The sequence below is a fragment of the Lonchura striata genome, chromosome 5, assembly GCF_046129695.1.
Source record: "Lonchura striata isolate bLonStr1 chromosome 5, bLonStr1.mat, whole genome shotgun sequence".
Classification (NCBI taxonomy): Eukaryota; Metazoa; Chordata; class Aves; order Passeriformes; family Estrildidae; genus Lonchura; species Lonchura striata.
The window spans coordinates 49,152,988-49,176,147 of NC_134607.1; the positions used below are offsets into that span (position 1 = coordinate 49,152,988).

The 23,160-nt window shown below is 36.2% G+C and overlaps 2 protein-coding genes across 10 annotated transcripts in view; one reads left to right on the top strand and one right to left on the bottom strand.

The window, feature by feature from the left end:
* ACSS3 (acyl-CoA synthetase short chain family member 3) overlaps window positions 1-13,590 on the top strand; it is a 67,206-nt gene extending 53,616 nt beyond the window's left edge. For both annotated transcript variants that reach the window (XM_077783546.1, XM_021528055.2), the window contains exons 12-16: window positions 6,663-6,744; window positions 7,709-7,831; window positions 12,420-12,519; window positions 12,598-12,773; window positions 13,049-13,590. In XM_077783546.1, the coding sequence (XP_077639672.1) occupies window positions 6,663-6,744; window positions 7,709-7,831; window positions 12,420-12,519; window positions 12,598-12,773; window positions 13,049-13,114 (547 nt within the window). In that variant the 3' untranslated portion in view covers window positions 13,115-13,590. The remainder of the gene's footprint in view (window positions 1-6,662; window positions 6,745-7,708; window positions 7,832-12,419; window positions 12,520-12,597; window positions 12,774-13,048) is intronic.
* Window positions 13,591-16,356: 2,766 nt separating this feature from the next.
* The window catches only part of PPFIA2 (PPFI scaffold protein A2), a 285,778-nt gene continuing 278,974 nt past the window's right edge, over window positions 16,357-23,160 (bottom strand). For all 8 annotated transcript variants that reach the window (XM_031507775.2, XM_077783543.1, XM_021528054.3 and 5 more), the window contains 3 exons: window positions 22,287-22,446; window positions 21,075-21,167; window positions 16,357-17,796 (listed from right to left, as the gene is read on the bottom strand). In XM_031507775.2, the coding sequence (XP_031363635.1) occupies window positions 21,109-21,167; window positions 22,287-22,446 (219 nt within the window). In that variant the 3' untranslated portion in view covers window positions 16,357-17,796; window positions 21,075-21,108. The remainder of the gene's footprint in view (window positions 17,797-21,074; window positions 21,168-22,286; window positions 22,447-23,160) is intronic.

Sequence of the window (23,160 nt, forward strand, 5' to 3'; positions counted from 1 at the left end):
ACAAGGGAAAATAATGGTAACTACAGATTATGAGGGTGGGTTTGTATTAATTGTTTTTAAATGTATATGTATTTTTTTCTGAACTAGAATTTTTGGACATGAAAGATTCTGAGAATTTATTCTGAAGTGAGAATAACAGCAGCAGTGACTTTCATTTCTGTTAGCAAGACCAGTCTGGTTTAGTGACACACTTCTGTTTGCCTATAATTAATGCACACTTGAAAATATACTTGTATGTACATACTTGTGTGTATATATGTAATTTTGATTAGCCATAAGAATTTTCTAGGTTGTCTGTTGTTATAAGGAATATTAGCAAGGAGAAATCCCATATAAATTCCAGTTTTTGTCTTATACATTGAAAATATCACAAACCAACTACGTTTGTTTTTTTTTTTTGAAGCAGTCATCAGCACTGTCTCATTAGCTAGCATTATTCTTTATATTCATGTACAGCAGGACTACATTTGCCTCGTGCTCATTCTTTCCAAAGTGTAGTGACTGCCAGTAAATTTGCTGTGAGACCCTAGTTACACTTCCTGTAGTGTTTATGTAGTTATTTTTGTACCATGACAGTGGAGTTTTGCAGGGTAAGTATTTACAAGTTTGCTTTAGCGATTTGCGCTGCATGGAATCACATAAATATGTTCTGTATCTAGCAGGAGGTGAAGCAATGTAGTTATATCATACAGTGATTCTGAAATGCTTTAGTTGCATTGGTTTAATTGCATTTAAGAAAAGTGGCTGTGTTGGAGGCTTTGTAAACTACTATGGTTGTGGAATTTTTTTTTGTGGATTTGGAATTGGTGAAGGAAGAGGAAGAAAAAGCAAAATGTTCTAAAATAGAATGTTTGGAATGATGACCCACTCCATTGTATTGAGTGCAATCACACAAAACCTTACGTACAGTGCTGTAAAAACTAAAGTACGTTTACAAATATTTATTCATGATAAATTTTAAATAGTATTTATAAAGAAATAGTGATGATAAATTCACAGCTTTTTATGATTATACATTATAAGTTAGTCAAAGAGAAACATGACTGTACTTCCAAAGAAATACCTTAGACTAAATATCCTTTCGTAGAAGAGGTGTTATTCAAAATAGGCAACCGATTGATAGTTTTCCTATTTGTGGTGATGTGTTCAATATTTATACAGTATTTAATGAGCAAATAAGTGTTCAATAAAGAGCTTACTCATTCTTAAAATGCATTAAATATAGTCAGTATCTGTGTGAAAGGATGAAGCAACATGAAGCCAGGATTGTAATTGTTCTAATGCTCAGTAGAATGCTAACCAAGAGAGCTTAAAGGAAAGAAAAGGGAAAGAAAAAGATGTACTCTTTTGCAGCACACTGTAGTACCTTGGTATTTAATTTAAAAAACTGAAGTAAGATAATGTAAGACTTGATGAGTCACTGTTTGGTTAATCCAGCTGGGATATACCCATGGGAAAAGTCACAGCTCTCTGTGCTCTCCCACTGCCCAGGAAGAAAAGGAGGCAATAACAATGTGTTCTTGTAAGCGAGGACTGTACAGCTAGGTAAAGTGAAAATTTGCTAGATCTATAGGATGAAGGGCCCTAGAAAGCAGTGACTTTCAAAGGAGCTTTTTATGTTGCAGTGGATAAACCTCTAGGCACACAGGATCTTTGAATGAAGGGTAGCTGCTAGTGTAACTACAGGCAATATGATTCCTTGTTATTCAGTAGGAAGACTGAAGAGGAGCCAACATTACTGTATGTGGATGTGATGTTAGTACATCCACTATGCTTGGTTCTTGTGACTGTATTTCAGAGGACTGTTGAGAAAGTGACTGGATTTTGGCGGAAAAAAGAATGAGAGTGACGCGAGTGCTAGAATCCACATAGTATGAAAACCTGTGGCATGTAATTCACCCAAGATCAGTAAAATAATAACCTTTTCAAGGCCAGGAAAAAAAAATCTCTGAGAGATGGCTCTTTAATCTAGCATAAAGTATTTGGAAGCTGAAGCTAGATGCATTCAGGTGACAAATAAAGCACTGTTTTAGCAGTGAAATTATTAAGACATTGGAATAAATTATTGAGATTATGGTAACTTTGATATTTTTGAGCCTAACCTAGATACCTGTTTTAACCAAAGGTTGTGGGGTTGAGGCAGGATATAGTAGATGGCATCTTTCAGCCTGTGTTACACAGAAGGTCTGTTTAAATAAAGAACCTGTGCAAAAGATTTATCTTCCTAACAGCCTTCTACATCTTTATCAGCTTTGTCTTTTCCCTTTACAGATAAAACAATTACTAGGCCTTCCAATGTGAGAGCAATTTGTCCAAAGATAGTTTTTCTAGCAGATCTCTGGCTGAGTACATGTAAATATCATTTGAACTCTCATGACTTTGAAATTTTTCCAAGCACTTTCACTAGTTTTTGATGGCTTTTTCTCTTTTCCTACTAAAGCAAAATCCATCCTGAGATCAACTACCTTTGTAATCCCTTTCAGCTAACTAAAGTAATATTTCATGCAGACTGATGAATGTTCAAGGTCCTCTACTCTTCTTCATCTTTTTTTCTGTGTTGTTGTTCCTAGAGTCTGAAAAAGCTTCCGGATGCTTTTCAAACTTGCAGTCAAAATTTTTATGAGTGATGTTTATGCACAACCCTACATAAATGCTGACATAAATAATTATAGCTGCCAGTCAAGATTATTTTGTTCCATTCAGAAGCCCAAACTCATTTAACAGTGGCTTGTATTTAGTTTGGCTGGCTGTAATGAATAGCCTCTGAGTATCATCACCTACTATAAAATAAAATAATGTCTTTTCTGAATTCCAGAATGGTAACATCTCCAATAATTTATTATTTCCTTTCAGAAATCTGGTTTTCCATGCAAATTCTCTTTTGAGTTCTTTGTCTATAATTGGTTGGTTCCATTAACTAGGAATCTTACACCATTTTGATGAATGGCATTCTGAAAGGATGTGCTATGTGGGAGTCACATTTCTTGGGCTAAGCTAAAGGTGGACTGTTCTTTGAAAGGTCTACCACCGTTGTATGAAAACTAAATGAACTGTGAAACAACACTTAAAAAAAGAAGTAATAATTGTAATTTAAAATTCTGTACCAGAACACAGTTACTGTTAAAGTACTCCAGAGTTTTTTTGTGGTTCTGTCAAACTCATTCATCTTAGTCTCTCCAATTTATAATGAAATTACCTGCTTATCTTTGTAAAATGTAACCAGAATGAATCTTCATTAAATGAACCCATATGTTTTAAATCATTAATTTACAGAGTTTGCCTCATTTCTCTGCTACTGTTTTAAATGTATTCAATCTTTAAATGAGAAATAGGCTTGGATCTGTATTCTTGTACTTCAACAATTTTAATCTTTCTTTGACTGGAGTAAATGTAGAATAGCATAATCTGTACTGCTGTTGCAGTGCTGGTAACAGACAGCTACAGAAATACAGTAAATATGTCTCAAGGGGAAACCAAGCAAAGCAATTTCTTTGTATTTTGTGAAAATGATAATGAAGGAACCTACCTACTCCTGACTTGGCCTTCTGTAATCCTGTCCCTTCTGAAAGGAAAGCAGACGTGCTTATGTATGCATTCCTGGCATTTTTGGTCAATATATCTCTTAGTAAAAATATTGCCAAAAGATCTGTACTCGGATCTGTACTCATATCAACTCAGTTTTTAGACAAAGAGGCAACAGTTTTTAAATGCTGAGTTATTGTGGGTGTGTGTTACATTTTCTAGGGCAAAAAGACCCAAATCAAACATCTCAAAATGTTCCTTTTTTATGGAGGGGTTGATAAAAACAAGAGATGTCTGTTTTCAGGTTGCTGTTATTTTTGGACAGTCTCATTTTCTCTCTTCTGTCTCCTTACATGTAATTATGTTCCAGTTCTACCCCCTTTGGAATTTATGGCAGCATTCCCACTGACAGCAGTGGTTTTGAGGTATATTCGGCTCTGGACATTTTAAATCTGATGTCCTGACAAAATTTCAATACACATAATTATGTTCTGGCAAGCTGAATTCTACCTTTATTAATTTGTGTTTGCACAGAACCTAGAAATTCTACTAAGTCATGATGCCAAGAACTGCTCTTATCAAAGAATTGTATGTGCCCATTGCTCTGGAATTATTGTGCTGAAAGATTGGCACATGGAAGAGGGTATTCACTTTTTTCTTAGTGGATGAATGGGGTCCCAACTGCAAGTAGTCTTTCTCAGAAAGCCATGAAAGCACATTTTCAGATGTTATCTATGTTGTGTTATGACTATGTGCTGCAGAGATACCTGTAATAGCCACTAATTTAGCAGTCTGGTTTCCACAGACTCACAAAATATGCTCTCTGGATGTGATTATCAGTACAATTTTCCTAAAAAAGCCTCAACAAACAAGCAAAAAACCCCCCACCAAACTAGAATGTGAGACACCCCTGGTCTCCCCATCTGAAAAAAACCGATCCAAACAAGGACAAGAAGACAAAATAGTGAGAGTGAGGGTTGTATTTTTGGTCATATGTTCCACACTTCTGTTAAGATTTTTAAAAAATGACAGAAAGGAAAATGTTTTTCTAATTTCAGCAATGAAACTGTTTTTTTTCCTATTCAGTGACTAACTGCAAAGTATTGAATAGAGCTGTGGGGAAATTAAGGACTTTATCAATATGAGTTGTTCTTTCTCTCCCATCACAAAGATGTTAGACTGCTAAATAAATTTAAAGTGTGAAATTCGCAATGACTGAGGCTGTTATGAATTGCTGTACTATTAGCAACCAGGTAATAACCATAGTAACTGCCGTTCTCTGGTGGCTTTTCTTGAATCTAAACAAGAGATTTTTTTTTTTCCTTTTAAACGCATGCATGCACAAACACCAGGATCAATATATTGTTTTTCTAATCTTTTTTTTCCAAGGCAAACACTCCACAAGTCATGTTTTTATATTACAGAGACGCTTAGTAAGCTTGAAAGGCTTAAAATAGAGCAGTGAATTTCTTCCAGATGGGCAGAGGCCAACCTGCCCTCCTGAACCCTGAGTGGGAGGTGTGGGAAGTGGGAAGTGTCTTGGCATTACTGGCCATACCTTAACCGTACTTTCAAGCAATGTGTTAAGCCAGAACCCTCAGAGAAAAAGCAGTAGTATTTATAGTAGTATATTCTATTATGCTAGCTGACCTGAATTAAGATGAAAAAACTAGGATTGTAGAAAACCAGGCATTCAAATCATTACTGGATGATATGACCTTTTCAATGTAATTTGTACTGGTTTTACCATAGCTAGGATTTTTTTGAAGTGTGTTTTCCTCCCTCTCTCCCTCCTCTCTCCCTCCCTCTCCCTTCCTCTATATCTATCTATATCTATATCTATATATCTATATTTATATCTAATCTATATATCTATATCTATATCTAAACCTATATATCTATATCTATATCTATATCTATATCTATATCTATATCTATATCTAATCATCTATATCTATATAAACTATAACTATTCTTCTTGTAATGTTAGAAATGTGCATGTCACAGAGCTGTTGGCACCTGTTCTTGTGCCTGACCATCATAGACTTTTAATGACACCAGAATTGCTATGCTATAGAGAACTGTTTCTCTGCTAGAAATGTTGCCTTCTGGTGTCACAGGGATACTGTCATAGAAAATAAAATAGCTCTGGCTAATAGCTCTGGCTAAATACTTGCTAGTTAATGATGCAGGCATATGCTAGTAAAATCTGTATGGTGCATCTATGATTTTATGTAAATAAATCTGTTTGTTTACACGGTCATTCTCTCTCTGTTATTAGGGATAAACTTCATAAAACTTGTGTTCATATGCCTGAATAATATATCTCTCAGGCAGTTAAAGAAATCTATGTTTGACCCTGTCAGAGCTTTGAAGAAAGAAACAAGCACTTTTTTAGCTGAGGCTTCTGCAGCTTATCTTCTGACAGATATGTATGTGAAGTGTCCCATATTTTCTCATTCCCATATCATTGACTGAAGAAGGGGTTTAGTATGTATTCAAAACTTAACTAACAAAGCAATGCAGAATTTTGCAGCTTTAAGTAAAACTATTTTAGAAGCTTCTATTAGTGACTTGTATCAATATATTTTCACAGAAGTTCTTCATTATTTCCAATAGTATTATGCACAGTTTAAACAGAAAAGTATTTTTATTCAGATTCTTGTGATTGATGTCCTTTGAGTTTTATCTTTTTACAGAAACTAAGATCTGTGTGTCTGATAATTCGTTGTCTATGCATGTGTGGGTGTGGATGGGTGTTAGAGAGACCTGTAATAATGCAGTTGCTTCTATCATAACGTGTTTGCACAAATTTCAGACAGATCCTGAGAAATGTTAAAAGCTAAATGCAGTTAACATATTTATAACAAAGTATATAGTGTTTACTAGACCAAATATTATTTTACTGAGGTGCTTGTATTATGTAAAAAGTAAGGTCTGGATACCATGCAGATCTATATGCATTTGATAACAATAATACATAGCCTTTTTTATCAGTTACCAGCATATTATTAAGCTGAACTGTTTCCTGATTGTGTAGACAATGATTATTTTTCTGAAAACAGAGGATGAGTGGAGCATGAGTTGGATTTGTTATATCTGTTTTTCTTACTAGTGACTTCTGTTCTTTTCAATTTAAGGTTGCCTTTGCCTCCTGGAGCATTCTCAGGTCTTTGGGAAAATCAAGAAATATTTCAGAAATTATATTTCCAAAAGTTCCCAGTAAGATTTATGAAATCAATTATTTAAACTTCTAATAATGCTTCAGAACTGAATGATAATAGACTTAACCTGGGAAACAGTTTATCATAAGTTGTCACAATTTCATTGAAGGTCTTTGATGTATGTATATATAATTAAAACCATTACAAGATAAATCCTTTTTCACCTATAATTTCAGCTCTTGGGTATGCTGTTTTATTTTCTTAAGATCTGAAACAGAAGAAGTAAACCATGAGCTTTTGAGCCAAAAATTCATTTCATGTCAAAGATATAAACCTGCAACCTTACACTAGCACAGTTTTAAATACACTCCTCCTCTTGGCATGCAGCCATGCTAACTTCATATCACTCCAAAATGCCATTTGTCCACTGTACATCTGAATACACTGGAGGCTCTTTGCTGCATTAGGTATGTTTCCTTGTCAGATGAACTATCCAAGTTCATTTCCTTGTAGAAATAGGTAGATTGCCCCTATAGAAATGCTCAAAATAGAAGATTTGGCTCAATGCAAGTAAATGAGTGAATTTGTCACACAATTTATTTTTAGTGTGCAATTGCATCATGATGACGGTGTGTGTTTGGATACAGCAAACAGGAGTATCTTTAGGAGGAATTTGACAACTGTCATTATATTGCAGTAATTCCATTTTCCTTGTGTAGATCCAGGCAACATCCTTCTCCAAGCTGTCAGGGATCAAAGTAAGCAGAGTTGGAAAAATGTCAGGATTTATCTATTTTTTTTCTTGTTCTTTGTTAATAAAGACAACAAAAATTTTTTCTGTAAAGGGAGCTGCACAGGATACTATTATATAAAAATGACAAATATTATGGAATTAAGTCTTTCAAACACCAAAAGCATAAATAATGTGAAACAGGTAAATTTTTTGTGTGTGTGTTTCCGGGTAAATTAATGAGTATTCCCAGTACTCTTTTTGAATTTATTTTTCATTGTGTTGTATTTAGGGATATTATGATACTATGGATGCTGGTTATATGGATGAAGATGGCTATCTGTATGTCCTGTCTCGAGCTGATGATGTGATCAATGTTGCTGGACACAGAATTTCTGCAGGTGCGATTGAAGAGGTTAGCATTGCCTGACAACAAAATAGAAGAGAATGAAAGATGAATAAAGCAAGCTGAGACTGAAAATCCCACATTTCATCACATCTCAAAATCTCACATAGAAAGATCTCTCATTTTTTTCCTACTTGTTTTATTTGCATTTCCATTGGTACTTTTAACCAAAATATTTCCTGTTTCAGGTTCTTCCTATTAAGATGCTTTCCAGAAACATAACAAATTTAGTCAATAATAAGCAGTTTGTACCATGGGATTGATAAGGCAGGCATAATTTGGTATTTGAAGGTGGAGTTAAGGAGCAGTGTGGTATGGTGGGAAGCGTACCTTTTAGCTCCAATAATATATTTATTTGGGAATACATTAGGATAGTGTAGTGTCAGTGTGACAGGTAGTTTCACCAGCTTCTGTAGTTACTTAGTAGCAGAGATTTTTGCCTAAACTACAATGATCAGAGTTGTTGGATTTTTTTTTTTTCTTTTTTTTCAGAGATTAATAGTCACCTCTTTTTCTTGGTGGGAAGACTTCAGAGTTTTTTGACAGCTGTTTTGTCTCTTATTGTAGGAGCAGTGCTAAATGAACAATAAATTTTCTGTTAAAAACCCTGCTGTTAATTTGAAAGTCATTAATGTAATACCCATGCAACTCAAAAAAGTTGAAAATAGTGAAGTTCACAATAGTGTCTGAATTTCATATCATTGTTCACTCACCTTTCTGGAGTCACTGACTGGCAATCAATCAGTGACTTGCCAGTTACAAATTTCCCTGATGACATATCAATTGCTTATTCAGGGAGTATAGGAAAAGGTGTGCTGGGCGTGCACAAGAGAAAAATAACTCTGAATTTTAAAAACTCTGAATTCAGCTGTTCACTGAATCAGAAATTAATCTTTGAGTTGTTTTTTCATTTATAATGCCTGTTAATCTAGTGACTTTATTTTGAAGGCTAGAAAACTTAGAAGAAATTCTAATTACACAGAAGTGAACAAGTTCACATAAACATGAATCCATCAAGGATTGGTCAGCCAGGGAGCTGAAACAGCTGCTCCCCTGACTTAGTTCTATGGAGATACAAAGGTGCTTTCAGTCTGCTAAAACCTCTTTCTATTAGAAGTAGTTTTTTGTGTTCCCTTACGAAGCACAGCAGGAATCTCATCCCCACCCCTTACTGCTGTACTGTTCATGGGCTGAGCTGGCCATTTTCTTTGCTTCAGCCTTGGTCTGAAGCTGCTGTAACAAATGATGAATTGAATCACCTCATCTGCTGTATTACCTTTGGATCCATCATACTGAGCTCAGAATCTCTGCTTTTGTCCCTGCTAGTTAGGTCTTACCCCTAGAAACATAATGTTTAATCACTGTAACATTCTAGAAGCTTTTCTATTCATCTTGTGAACAAAGCTGAAAACCAGGAGTGATGTTAATGCATGCACAAGAAATTGCTAGTTAAATGGTGAAGTGTTAAGAACACCACAATTTGCTTTTCAGTAAGATCAGTAAATACAGAATTAGAAGTCCATTGAATGGCTAATTGGAAGCTATGTAATTGACAATCACCTTGTTGAGCAAGTATGTTATCTACATTTACATTTTAGCTGCATTAAAACTTTATCTGTTTTTTCCTTAGTGCTTTGACTGAGCCTTTTAGCTCTGTTATGTTCCACACAATTAATTCCTTTGTCTAATATATCTGTTAATACTATTGGACCTCCTTGTTTACTGCAATGCAGTAGATGTTACAGTTTACCTGGCCAATTAGTGAACGTTGGCCATTATGGGAACCTCATCTTGTGTGTTGATCCATCCCTCTTCTTTGGTCTGTAAATCTGTGATGTCCCTCGCCCCTTCCTGAAGAAAAAAGTTTAATCAAATCTTGTCTGTCTGAGGCAACAGACTTGAAACTGAGGAATTTATCATGAGAAATCCCTTTCCCCTGATCATAATGTTTCTGTCTGCTGCTGCATTTGCTGTCCATCCTTGTGCCCAGTGATCATACTAAGAAAACCATTTCACTTCCTAAAGTTTTTTATTACTTTTAAACAATTTTTAAATGTTTAGTGCTGTTCTGCTCTTCTATTCAGTTGTTTTACAAAGTTTGAGAATTTAGTAATTACTAATTTCAGTAATTTGAAGTTAGCATTTGAAAAGTTAGCATGTTGATAGAACATTGGATAGACTGAAGAAAAATACTACAATAGCTACACTATTCCAGCTAACCATAAGACTTACAAATAAGTGACAGACTTGAATGACAAAAACAAGGTACAACAAACAAAACAATCTGGCAACATTTAAGTCTTCACCTTAGGAGTCCTTTTGAGCCTGGTAGGTAACTATGATATTTGATGGTAATGCCAGTTTACAGTTTACTGTAGATCTTTTTTCTGTGTTCCTGTGGAAAACAGTATTTACTGATTTACTGTGGTTGTAGACTTAATAGTCTACTTTTCAGTAATTCATTGTCTTTCTTTCCTGTTTATATATGCCTATCAAGTTTCTGTGGCCATGGTCAAGAAGTTAGAGCAGGAAAAAATAGATATTCATAGCAGGAAATTGAATGCATTGTTGAGGCTCTGGCCTCTAAGTGACCAAAGTGCATTAAATCTGTGTGATGCAATGAAAGCTTGTAGGGATTTGGACTTGTATAAGATTAATTCCTGTTTGATTTGTCAGTGTGGATTCAATGACTTTTGGACCAAGTAGGCTGCACCTGAATTCATATGAATTTGTGTATATTAAACTTTTTGGAGCAGGCTCTTCTTCCCTTCTAATTCTGGTATAATCTCAGTGCACTCTTCTATATTTAGTTTGTGCACATCATATCTAATTCCTGTGAAAAATAATCCTGTTTCAAAAGCTGTGAATAAATGGTCATGCTTCTGTACTTGGATAGAGCATGCATCTACTGTCAGGTCAGTGTTTCCATTTGTCTTTTTTCTGGCATGGGACATTTCTAGGATCATAGTTTGTGAAATGAGTATAGCTTCTGACAAAGTGTGCTAGAAACACACTGAGCAGATTTATTTTGCTAAAAGCTACTTGATGTGTATTGTATGACACATGAAGTCAGTTTCTCTTTCCTGTTTTGACTATAAAGCCTAAGAATGGTGAAATCTGTTTTGAAGATGGGTTATCACAGACCCTTTGAATTGTTCCTTTCCCCATCAGTTTCATAAACAGGTCATACAAGAACCTCCCTTTTTAATTGGAACAACAGTGTTTCAGCTTTCCATTCTTTTAGTTTTTTTTTGTCTTCTCTGTACTTTTCCTGCCTTTCACATTCTCACATCATTGTATGAGTAGCCAAGACAAGTGTGGTATTCCTACATAATAAAAACCACCAAGAAGTATCTTTATTCCTAAACCCTTTGATTTTGGCAGCACAGTATGTGAAATTCAGTTATTAGCAAACACATAGTCCTTGTATGTACAGATAAATTAACAAGTACAATCATATTATGTGGTTTCTGGGTAGGGTCAGGTTAGGTCCTCCTTGTGGTTGAGTCCAGAGGACTGAAAAGTGCTAAAAGCACTATTGACAGCAAAATACTCCAAGGTGAGAGGGTAGACTAAAAAAGAGCCAGTTGCTTTGGAAGAGGATTCACAACATCTTAAGGCCAGCTTTGTCCCAGACTTGGTGACATGCATCTTGGTATGCACTGAGACATCTTGGTGACTGTTTTCCTGGAATGAGTACCTCAGCTGACTAATTGGAAGCTTACATTTTTTTTTACCTAAAAAAGAGTTTGATATATTTTATCAATGTAAACATGTAGTTGTTAGGAAGGAAGTGCTGGTTTAATTCCCTTTCTAATTTCAGGAAGCTGAGACCTAATGTTTTCAAGAGAGTGAGCTAAGCTAGGCTGGCTGCAAGCTAAGGCTGGACATGTGTTTGGCCTTGGTTGAAACTATGCTTTTACAGCAACAAAGAATGAAAAAGAAAAGTCAGAGAAAATGAACTAATGGACTTTATAAGTCTGTTTTAGGAGTGCTTCTGTAATTTTGGTCCTTACTCCCTGCATTTAAGTACCACGTTACTCATAATGTTAGACAAATGTTATTTGTTCCAGCAGAGATCTCACTAACAAAACTAAAGATGTGATACTCTCACAAAGCTTTAAGGAAATTACCTGTGGTTTGTTCAATATCTCTATTTTGTGCTGCTAAAGTTTTTATTTCTTCTGTTTGTTTGAAAAGCATGAGTGAGTATATATTAAAATGTATACACATGTACATCTTCAACACATGTAATTGGAGTCCTAAGGTGGTGTACTGACCTTTTGTTGTCAAAATGTAAGAAAAAGTCTGTTTTTTTGTTCATACCATACCATACCATACCATACCATACCATACCATACCATACCATACCATACCATACCATACCATACCATACCATACCATACCATACCATACACCATACCATACACCATACCATACACCATACCATACACCATACCATACCCATACCCCATACCCCACCATACCATACCATATCCCATACCATACACCATACCCCATACCATACAATTTTTTTTTTCACTGAAATATTGTCTATTATTATTAGTTCAGTTTTGTTTTCTTTTCCATCCGTCAGTGTATTCTCTTCCATCCTGCTGTGGCAGATTGTGCTGTTGTGGGCCAGGAGGATCCTGTAAAAGGACATGTTCCATTTGCACTGTGTGTACTGAAACAAGGTAAGAACTCACTTATAACTGATGTCACTAACACACAAAAGACTCAGAAAAGATAAAGGATATTACCTTCTTTACTAGGTGTAAAGACACAAGAGAGTAAGATTTTGAAAGAGATTGTTGAGCGAGTTCGGACCAATATTGGTCCAGTAGCAGCTTTCCAGAAGGGGATGTTTGTGACACAGCTACCAAAAACACGCTCTGGCAAGATCCCGCGTTCTGCTCTTTCTGCACTTGTAAGTGGAAAGCCATACAAGGTAAGTTAGAGATCTTTTCTTCGATGAATTAGGCACACATGCACATCCAAAGGCACAAAATGGTGGTTTTGATTTTCTTGACTGGTCTGCAACAGATCCATGACTTCAGGTAGTACTTTATATTTTATTTCTGTTGCAGATTATCCAAAAGATTTTCATGTTTCAGAGCTGTACAGATACTTTTTTCTTGAGTGCTTTTGAAGTGTAAATTTAGAAAGAATCTGTGAATGAAATTCTTATCTACTATCACATGCTACTGTATTCTTACTTTTCAGATAACACCAACCATTGAAGATGCTAGTGTGTTTGAACACATTGAAGAATTGCTAAAGAAAAACTAAATGGGATAATATATAATAATGAGCATTTCAGTTATTCAAGTATACAAAGAAGCTTTTTTTTTTTTTTTAAGAGTACCACATTTTAAAAGCAAGTAATGATTTGGGACTGAATGTTTTTACTGCGGAAACATTACTGTGTTCTTTGCCATCTTGCCACAGCCACTGACACATAGTGAAGTCTCTGCCTGCTGTCAGTATATGCTGGTTATTAAGATAGCTAAGAATTGCAAATAGAAAGGAATCATTGTATTATCCATCTTATATGGTGTTTTGTAACCTTACATTTCAATCTGTTATTTTACAATGTGACCAGTAACTTTTCTTTGGCTAAAGCATCTTACAAAAGTAAACCATGAACAGAGGACAGCAAAAAAGGAATTTGATTGTGAAAATTGATGCAGGCATAAATTGTTATTATTTTTAAATTGTAGTTCTTGTCTTTTTGATTTTTTCTAAAATTAAAAATTTTCAGATAATTTCTCTTGGTTCCATTTTATTTTTTTTCCCAAGGTCTTTCTGCCATAAATTAGATTTCTATAATTTTTTTACTCAATAACTTTCTGAATAGTCTTTTTTGTAAAACGATAATTCCTGGCTTTCAAATCTGTAAAAATCTTGATTTGTCCACCATAATATTCAGAAAACCCCATGTATATTAAATAAAGGCAGGCATTTATCCTTTGCATTTTCTGGTAATTTTTTTGTGGTTTGTATCCCTTATGACAAGGACAACCAGAATGTTTGGCTTTATGGCTTTTGCAGACATACGTAAACATTTTAGGCTGAGAGACATATAACCAAGAAATTTAGCAAATATGGATACTAAGCAGCCCATTCTGGACTTTATAGGCCATTCCAGACATGTACAGGGTTCTCAGCAAGCCAGGGGATGGACAATACACTTTTTACGTACATTACTTCTCAAACTGCAGGTATTCAATTGAACAATAAATGTAAAAGTCCATTTAAAAGTAGATGCCCCGAAAAAGTATAAAAGCAGAGAAGTTGCTTAGACTCAGAGTGCTTACCAGAGAAAGAGACAGTAAGTAACAGGCAAATTCAGATGATATTGTTATATAAGAAAGATCCCCAAAAGGGTCCAGAAATACTGTTATGTGGTGGTGGATAGAGGTAAGGATGCTATCCCTGTGAAATGATGAAATAAATCAACAAATTGATGTAGAAGCTAAAAAGTGATATGTTCCACTTAACATGAACCATACCCTGGTGGTGCCTTGTGCTTGTGACACTTCTGTGGAGTTGGTGAGCTCTGTCACTTACATAAGAACTGAATAAAATGGGAATAATTTTGCTCATCAGCGATGTCCTTAAACTTTTGTGAAGTACTTCTTATAAAAGTGGCAGTTAGTTTAAGATATTATTTTCTTCTGGATGAACTACTAAAGTACAAAAGCTTTAACAGTAGGTCCATCCCAGAAGCAGGACTGACTTGCAGAGACTTTTTGCTTTTCAAAATGCTACAACTTAGCAATCTGTGCTACACTGTTACAGAGCAAGAATAGGGAGTTGTCAGTGGTGTGGGGTTTTTTTAAATGAGTGAGACACTATGAGGGTCTTATCACAAAGAAACTGTGGCACATTCACAAGCTGTGTGGCCACTGCTTTTACAATTGAAGGTGAGACATTGTGTATGTTTGCTATCCTTACCTGGATTGCAGCCATCATGTAATTGCAAGAGCAGGGGAGGGGAACTAATTAGTGAGAGCAAAAATTCTCTAGAGGAGATACTGCAATGCTTGTAGGAGAAGAGAATTAATTTCCTAGACCTTGCATAATTTTTCCAATGGTAGCTCATGCTCCTATACCAGTTTCTCCATTTGTAAGGAAAAGTAAAATGCTTTCTAGTTGGGGTCTCTTCTTTTAAGGAGGTAAAAAATCCCATGAAACCCCCAACAGCATTAGTGATAGGTATTTAGGCATGCACTTACCTTTCTGAAGGGCTACATGCTTACATTAATAATAGCAAGAAACAATTATCTTTGTTTTTTCTTTCTCTCTATTTTGGTAGAAGTTATTTCCGATCAAGACTTGTATTTTAAAAGAGGGGGGAACATTTCAGGTATGCTCACTATGCTGCCATGATGGTAATGTGGAGGATTCTAGAAATGTCAAAAGTCTCATGCGTCAACATTCAGAAAAACTAGACAAAGAAAGGCGTCGTATTGCAGCAGTACAGTATGGGGAAATCATTGTTGAATGGTCATTGCTTTTGTTTTCCAAAAGAGCCTTTTGCTGAGGAACTGCAATTGCAGAATGCTTTGTCTTAGCCAAGCTCAAGAAAGGAAGGAGGAGTTGTTATCCTTGTACATGGCTCTGCTGGTGCCCAGCAACCTAGGTACACCATCAAGAAGAACAAGCCCATTTAACAGGTGGTAGGACAGCAGTAATTTTCTTAATTTTATTTTTAGAGAAAAGCAGCAAGTGGGTAGATTTGAATGGTCATTGAGTTGCTGAATTTTGGCTGGAAGAGGCACATGTAGTAGTTATTCTCAGTGTACTGAAAGGGTTGGAGCCAAGTAGGCAACATCTAGTATAACTGCTGTTTCTAGCTGTAGATGGTAGAGCTTCAGCTTGTGTGAGGGAGACAGGGATGAATTGGGAGACTTGATATGTTATCCTTAAATCAAATCTGAAGTCACAATAATACTATTTTAAATTCTTCTAGTCTGTTAGCTTCCGCTGTGAAATATATAATTTGTGTGTGGCTGTACTCCTGGGGCAGGCCAACTTCACTGGTCATAAAATCTGGTTCATTCTTTTCCCCAACACACTTCATTCCCCTTTTCCCCCTAAGTTTTAGTGTTGGCTGCAAAAGGAATTCCATAAAACGAGCTGCTGTTTATGAGGAAGTGTGTATTCACATGATATAGCTGCCACTGACAGTGGCAGTGGCAGTGACAGTGTTTGCATTGCTTCACTTTGTGATATTCTGCCCTAAAATAATCCAAAAGGAGGCTGAGGGAGGAGAAGAATATTGGTCAAGTCCAAGGAACTGTGTGTACAGGAGCCCTGACTTTCTCCAGTTGTGTGCTATACCCCTGCCAGCACTTTGCACCCACCAGCAAGATCTGTGCTCCCTCTCGTGGCAGATTCTCACCAGTAACTCCATCGTAACTCATCCCTGTTAGTGCCAAAATGTTCTTATGCTTAGTTGTGAGAAGCATCTGGTTTCCAAACTTAATGCTGCTATGTACCAAATTTAATAGACTAATGAACACAAATAGCACTGAATTATCTTTTTTATTGACATAAGGGGAGAAAAATCTTTCACCATCTGATTGACCGAAGTTTGCCAAATTAAAAATAGACAAAACAAATGTTTATGTACGTGCAAACATTGCAGATCAAACTGCTAAAAGAAATAACTAAAAGACAGGTCTTGAGCTAAGATCAAGCAGCAGAAAAATAGCAAATAGGTAAATGACTATTAAGTAGGTCTTACTTTGAAACTTCCCATTTAAACAAAGAATAAACAACAATAACACCACCAAATAAAGCCACAGCAGGTAATAGTTGCTCTTCTAAACTTTTATACACTATATATTAATCACTCTGTCTTTCAGTTATTTCCTCTGATAAAACTGACTTTTGTGAAGTCTCAGCAAGGCCATCTTGGCTAAAAGCAGAACGTTAGACAGGAGCCTATCTAAGGCCCTGTTACAATGAAGAAATGGTGGGGGTTGGCTTATCTTTTCCTTCTTTTTCTTTGCTGAATATATCTGGAAACAAGAATCTGATTCTATGCAAATATTAGATTTACTTTTCCAATGCTGGCTGGTGTTTGAAGATCCTGGAACAAAAAGGTGGCTCTTGGTAAAGCAAGATTCTTCTTGGTCCGCAGGTAACATAGAAGAAAGTTTTTGGGTTTTTTGTACAAATCATGTTATATTAAATTGCTTTTTAGTTTTTTATAAACAGTCCTTCTAGGTTTTTTTGTGTGTTTTTAAGAGATGAGCCATCATGGTGCTTCTCTGTAGGTATCTAACATTTCCATTTTGTCTTTAAAGGTCCATTTTGGCTTCAGTTCCAGGTTATGTCATTCTATTGTACATCATCAGAGGCAGGTGTTCAGCTTTAAATATTGACAGATTTTTCTCAGTAGGAACATGTTGAAGCTTCTAACTCTGCTAAACATATTGACTGTTACAATCCCAAAACTGTAAAAATGGTGGAATGGAAAGATACAAACAGTATTTATTAACACTGTATTGTCAAATGTTTGCACTGAGACCCCATGTACCATAGATTTCATTTTTTAAAAAATCATATTTATATCCATTTACATAAGACTTACACTTTTAAAAGAAATACATACACAGTAAATACGTAAATGTCTAGTATTTTACAATAAAACAGATGTAACAATGTAAAGATAAGTGGCTTCATTTGATAAAAGCTTTGGATGTGCACTACTGTCAAATATTTGATGACAGAGATGCTGAGAGAAAAGGGGGAGATTGTTTTGTTTTTTTATTAGTAATTTAGGTATTTTTTATTCATGTTTTAAACTAAACAATACATGAAAGGAACATCATATCTGTTTTTATGATAAACATTATATGTGTTCTCTTCCCTATTAACCTGTTCTTGCAGAGAGTCTTCATGCTCTTTCCTAAGTAGTGGTAGTGCACTTCAGGTAAAATAGAAGAAAGAGATGACATCTAAGAAAAAAAAAAAAACAAACCATTAATTAGCAAGATTCTATGATTCTAATTCAATCTAAAATGAAACAGACAACAGAAAATAGGTAAGTAAGTAAGTAGTTTAGAAACTAAGTTACTAAAACATGGATTTTTAGTATTGAGTATTTAGTGGGAGGCATGCAGTTGTTTAATTTTAGATCTGCAACATAAAATTGCTAATAATTAATTTTAATCTTTTACTAATTTTCCTTAGTCAACACAGACTACTGCTTATGTTCATTTTACAGTCGTTTTCCTGCTGTTTTGGTGCAACACTGGGCTTTGTTTCCTGCACCTGCAGACCTTTGTTTGGCACAAGGTAGAACACATTTTCAGTGTACAGACATTGCTGATATGCTTTGTGGTTCTTCTAGTTCACTGCAGCTTGACAGCATTTACCTTTCTCACCCTGATGGTTTCTTTGCTATGGACTAACTGCTTCCAACTATCATTCACATCTTTTTTGGAACACTGCTTCTCCATTTCTCTTTACAAATCCTTTTTTGAACCCTTCATTGGTAAAGTACATAGCTGATTTTGCCAAATCTCCTTTAGTATTTTATTGGAATAAAAGTTAAAGTAATATGTTCTATTGCTCCAGCCTGTGGCAAGAAATCTGTCCTGAATGACCCTTCTGACTTGGCAATGACAAGTGTTTTAGAAGTTAAAAGTGTTGGGAAAGCTTGGATAATGTGAGTGCCAAATCCACTGCCTGGGTAAGGGCATTGCAGCTGCTCAGCTGGGCCACAACATCTAGCAACCACAGAAGAAAGCTTGATGGGTCCTGTGTGCTCTGTAGTACATTTCTTTGCAACATTAAATGGCCTTAATTGTTCTTAAATTTCTGCAGCCTTAATTGTTCTTAAATTTCTGATACCAAGTGCGCTAAAACAAGCCTTTGTAGAGTACGCTCATATAACTGTTCTGAGAATGTCTGCACATAGTTTCCAGCAGCTCACTGTGGTTTCAACAAATATTAAAAAAAACCACACCTGATGCAGTTTGAAAGCTTATGAACAGGATACAGCTGCTATGAAAATACACTATAAAGACACTGGAAAGTCATACCAAACTGATGTTGACATAAACTGTTTTGACAAGCCTTTGACAGTCTGTATAAGAGAATGTCTCTTACTCTCGTAAGAGTAGTAGAATACAAGAATCTGCAGCCTGCTGTAATCACAGGCCATCTGCATTTGTTTCATGTGCAGTCTGTTTGCTGGTTTCTTTTAGTCCTGCTCTTCCTAGGCATGTTTTCCTTTACTATATGAAAAACTCCCTTATCTCGCTATTGTGTGGTAGCTTGTCTAGCTATCCCTCTCCTCTGCTGCTTGGTTCCCGCTTCTGTGCATGCAAATACTTCACCAGAGTATCACAGCTGCTGACATAGTCTAGGCAAGGTGTTACAAAAGCCTGGGTCTTAGTCTAAGAGGAAGGTCTTAGTCTGAGTCTGGAAAATTTCAGGAGGCATGCTGTAATGAAAAATCTTCCCTTTTGCCCAAGTATCAATCAGCTCCTTCCATAAGAAACTGTTAGTCATGAGCTGTGCTGACAAAATTCTGAAAAGTCCTCTGTTGCCCTTCAATCTGATATCCCTTCTATGGGCAGCTTCTGTTTATGCATTGATTCTTGAGTTGCAGGCAATTTGTTTAAATTTTCAAGTTTGCTATAATAGTGAGGGAAATATTTTCCCTGTATGTCTGTTTTTTGGGGGGAGGAGGAGGGGTGGGACGTTTTGATTTTCAATATAATGTACCTGAATCCAAAATTACTTTAACTTGCTTTTTGGTTTATTACCTGCATGGCATTTTGAAGTTGCCCTTACAGTAAGTGCATATACTAATGTTCTAGTTCACATCATCTTGTTCCTTCTGTAAAATGAGTATATGGAAAGTGAAAAGAGAAATAGTAGTATATTGTCAGTTAACCTCATATATGTAGATACCTTTTTGAAATCCTTATAGACCACTCAAGCATTTAAGATTAGGATGTAATTGGTAGAACAGTGGACAAACACCAAATACTGATGTAATACATACTACTGATAGTTGAAACACTACTAATACTCCAGTAGAAATAGGAGTTAATTTGTATAGCTTGTATAACTTTATATACACACATTTTTGCTCAAAATACATATCTTCCATACATATATAGTGCTAGAGAAGTCTGCTACTTTACTTTTGTTGGTGCTTTGCTACTTTTTAGATAATTTTTAATATAGTGGGAATAAATGGTTTGGAAAATCTTATTTTTTGTTAGCATATCAGTTTTCCATTTCTGCCTTTGTTGCACACTCTTCAAGCCTCACCTCAAGTGCCCAACCCATTACTGTTGGCCTAAGAGACAGTTTGGTGTTTGAACTTCTTGGTAATCTTTATTGCTTCCAAAACTGCGATTCTGAAGTACAGAGTAGAAAAGGTTTGTATCTCTGCCTTCTACTTCTGTCGCCACTGAACCCTGTGAGTCCTGTCACTGACTTACTGATACAATAGCATGCATGTCTTGCCTACAACATCCAACAGCTATTGAAGCATTTTTTGATGCCTGATGAGGTTTTGGTGATATTCAAATATTTTTTTGCCAGTTGCCTTGCAATTCCCCAAGTAACTACATGGAAGTTGTTTTACTGAGAAAATACTATCATGAAATGGTACCATACTGATGTAACTCCTCATCATGTGTGTATTTTTTCCGAAATCTGGAATAAAATAGAAAACTGTATATCCACAGAACTCTGGAAAAGTGACTCTGATATTCATAACCATACTCAAAAGATAATATGGTGAAAAATGTAACATGAATTCCACTACTAAATTTGATCCAAAGTTGCATCCTTTCTTTGTCAATTCTGAATTATTTGAGAAGTGCAGGAATCTCGGTAATAGATAAATTTTCATAATTTTCTGTATGGGTTAGTCTATGCAGCTACCCGATGTTCTAAACTGAGCCGTAGATTTAATTAAAAAAAAAAAAAAAAAAGTAAATCTCTTCTGCTTTACTAGTGTTGCCCCCATTCCAGCTCCTAGTAGAACTCTTTCAAGTTTTCATAAAGTAAGTTCATTCCCTGTGCCTTCTCCCTAAAATCTGGTTGGTAGCATCTTCTGGACTGAGCTTAAGGCTGTTGTCGTGACCAAATGACCACCCTAGCGAGTCCTTAGTCATGTCCCTGCTCCATGCTGGTTCATGCTTGGCTAATGTGGGGTGTAGTGCACAGTTATAAAGAGCATTCATGATGGCCCCTACAGAATACTCACAACAATTCAGTGCTGGCTTCTTTGCTAGGCCTTGTCAGCATGAGTATGTGCGAACTGTTGAGCTGTCTAACCTCTGCAGTCGTGATGAAGCAACTGCAAATTGGGAAGGAAAAAAGAAGGAAACAAACCAGAGCCTCTTTAGAATCACCAGTAAAATATATCAGTCTGTTTACCACTAGGAGGTGGCTGTTAAATTGCTCTGCGGCTTTCTCTAATGTGATTTGGGCATGGTCTAGTTCAAAACTCAGCACTTCTTCACAGCTGGTGTACTGTTGCAATCTGTCTAAAGTGAATACAGTTTAAAACTCATTTTTGCCTTTATTTTGTTGTAAGTCCTAATGCTCTTACCTATCATGCTGTTTAAAATGCTGTATAAGAGCTTAAATGCTCTTACCTATCAGGCTACTGCATTCTTATTACTGGGAGATAGGAAGCCAAATCCTGGATGAAGATAGAGGTCTTCAAAATTACTTCCCTTTAAGTCTACTCAGTTCAGTATACCCACTCAAGAATTAACTGTCTGGATGACCTCAAGTAAATCACTAAATCTGCCTTTCGCCTTAGTTCCACATCTGTAAAATGGGAATATCATCTTCTACATCATACCATGACTAGAAGATGAAATCCATTAATGTTTATAAGGTTCTTATAAATGTGGGCTATGGAAATGCCATGGAAGCTAGGAGTCGTTGGCATTTGCTAACTACGCATCTACTGGTGACTGTTAGAAACTTAAGTTATTTTGTGGTCAAGGCTAAGCTATTTCATTTTAAAGTAACATAGGAAAATAAAGGTGATAGCCCTTTCTAATTGTATTCTCTAAAACACTCCACCTGCTAGAGAGACTAATAGAATGAAAACTTGCTTAGATATTACATTCAGTCTCAGTTGAAAGTCAGTAAATTAATTCCAGTCTTTCTGATTGTTTCCTTTACAGCTATAGGATAGTGAGATGGCCTTTTTGGTTTTTTTTTGTATTTTAAATAAACACTGTCTGAAGAAAATGTCAGTCTGAAGCAAACCTGAAAAAAATCAATAATATGCCAAGTCAGTGCTTTTCCATTCCCTAATTCAACTCTCCCAGACTCAGTTCATCCTAGTTACAATGAACGCAATTGTTGTGGTGTGAAACAGACATGCGTTAAAAGTCAATCTGGCACGCCAGGACGAGCCCCATGCTTTCCAAGAGGAAGTGCAGAAACAAGCTCGTACCGTCGCTCGCCATCTTGCGCGACTGCCCGGAGGTGGTGGTGAGCCGGAAGCCGGCCGGCAGCGTTTCCGACGCGCCCGGCATCATGCTGATCCCGTGCACCTCGCGTGGGGGGAACTGCCGACGCCAGGAGGGCCCGCGCCTGAAGTTCTTGTCATCGCTCTGTCGACACAGCGTTGTGTTTGATAAAGCAAAACGAAGCTTTCTGATTAACTATCCTGCTGTGTGCTATCTCTACCGCTGCCAAATGTATTCCGTAACAACTACCCTGCTCTGTTGCACTGCATCCTGTCACTGTAATGGATTTGAGACATGCTTGTAAAAGTAAAAGCTTGAGAAATATTAAATGCTGGGGTGGAAAACTTCTTAAATCTTTGGCTCAATATAGTCAAGGATTTAGTACCAGCTAAAGTAGAACTTTCTTACACAGTGACAGAAAATGATTTGTTACTGCATTAGGAGGCTTACAAAGTACTAAGAAAGGATTAAACACTCATGTGTATGCACAGAATTTATAGGCATCTGACATTTTCAGAAAATCCTTAAAAGTTTAATTTCTCCTTATGTGCAGAAGTCCAAGACTTAAACATTTTGCACTGGACTCTTACGTTAAGATAAATAATTTCCGTAGTTGGATTTGAGATTTCTTTTCCCAGTTAAGTGCCCCAAATCACACTCTATTAACTTTGAAGAAAAGAAAGCAATAAAGAACAAACCGAAAAATCTACTTTTTTTCTTTATTTTTAAAAAAGGTGTAAGTGTCCTAAAGAATAGAATTCACAGGCATCCCACCCACACACATCCCCCACCACCTGCTCTGGCCAGAAAAACTTCCACTCTATTCTGTATGTTTTCTCTTTGGAAAATGTTCATCTT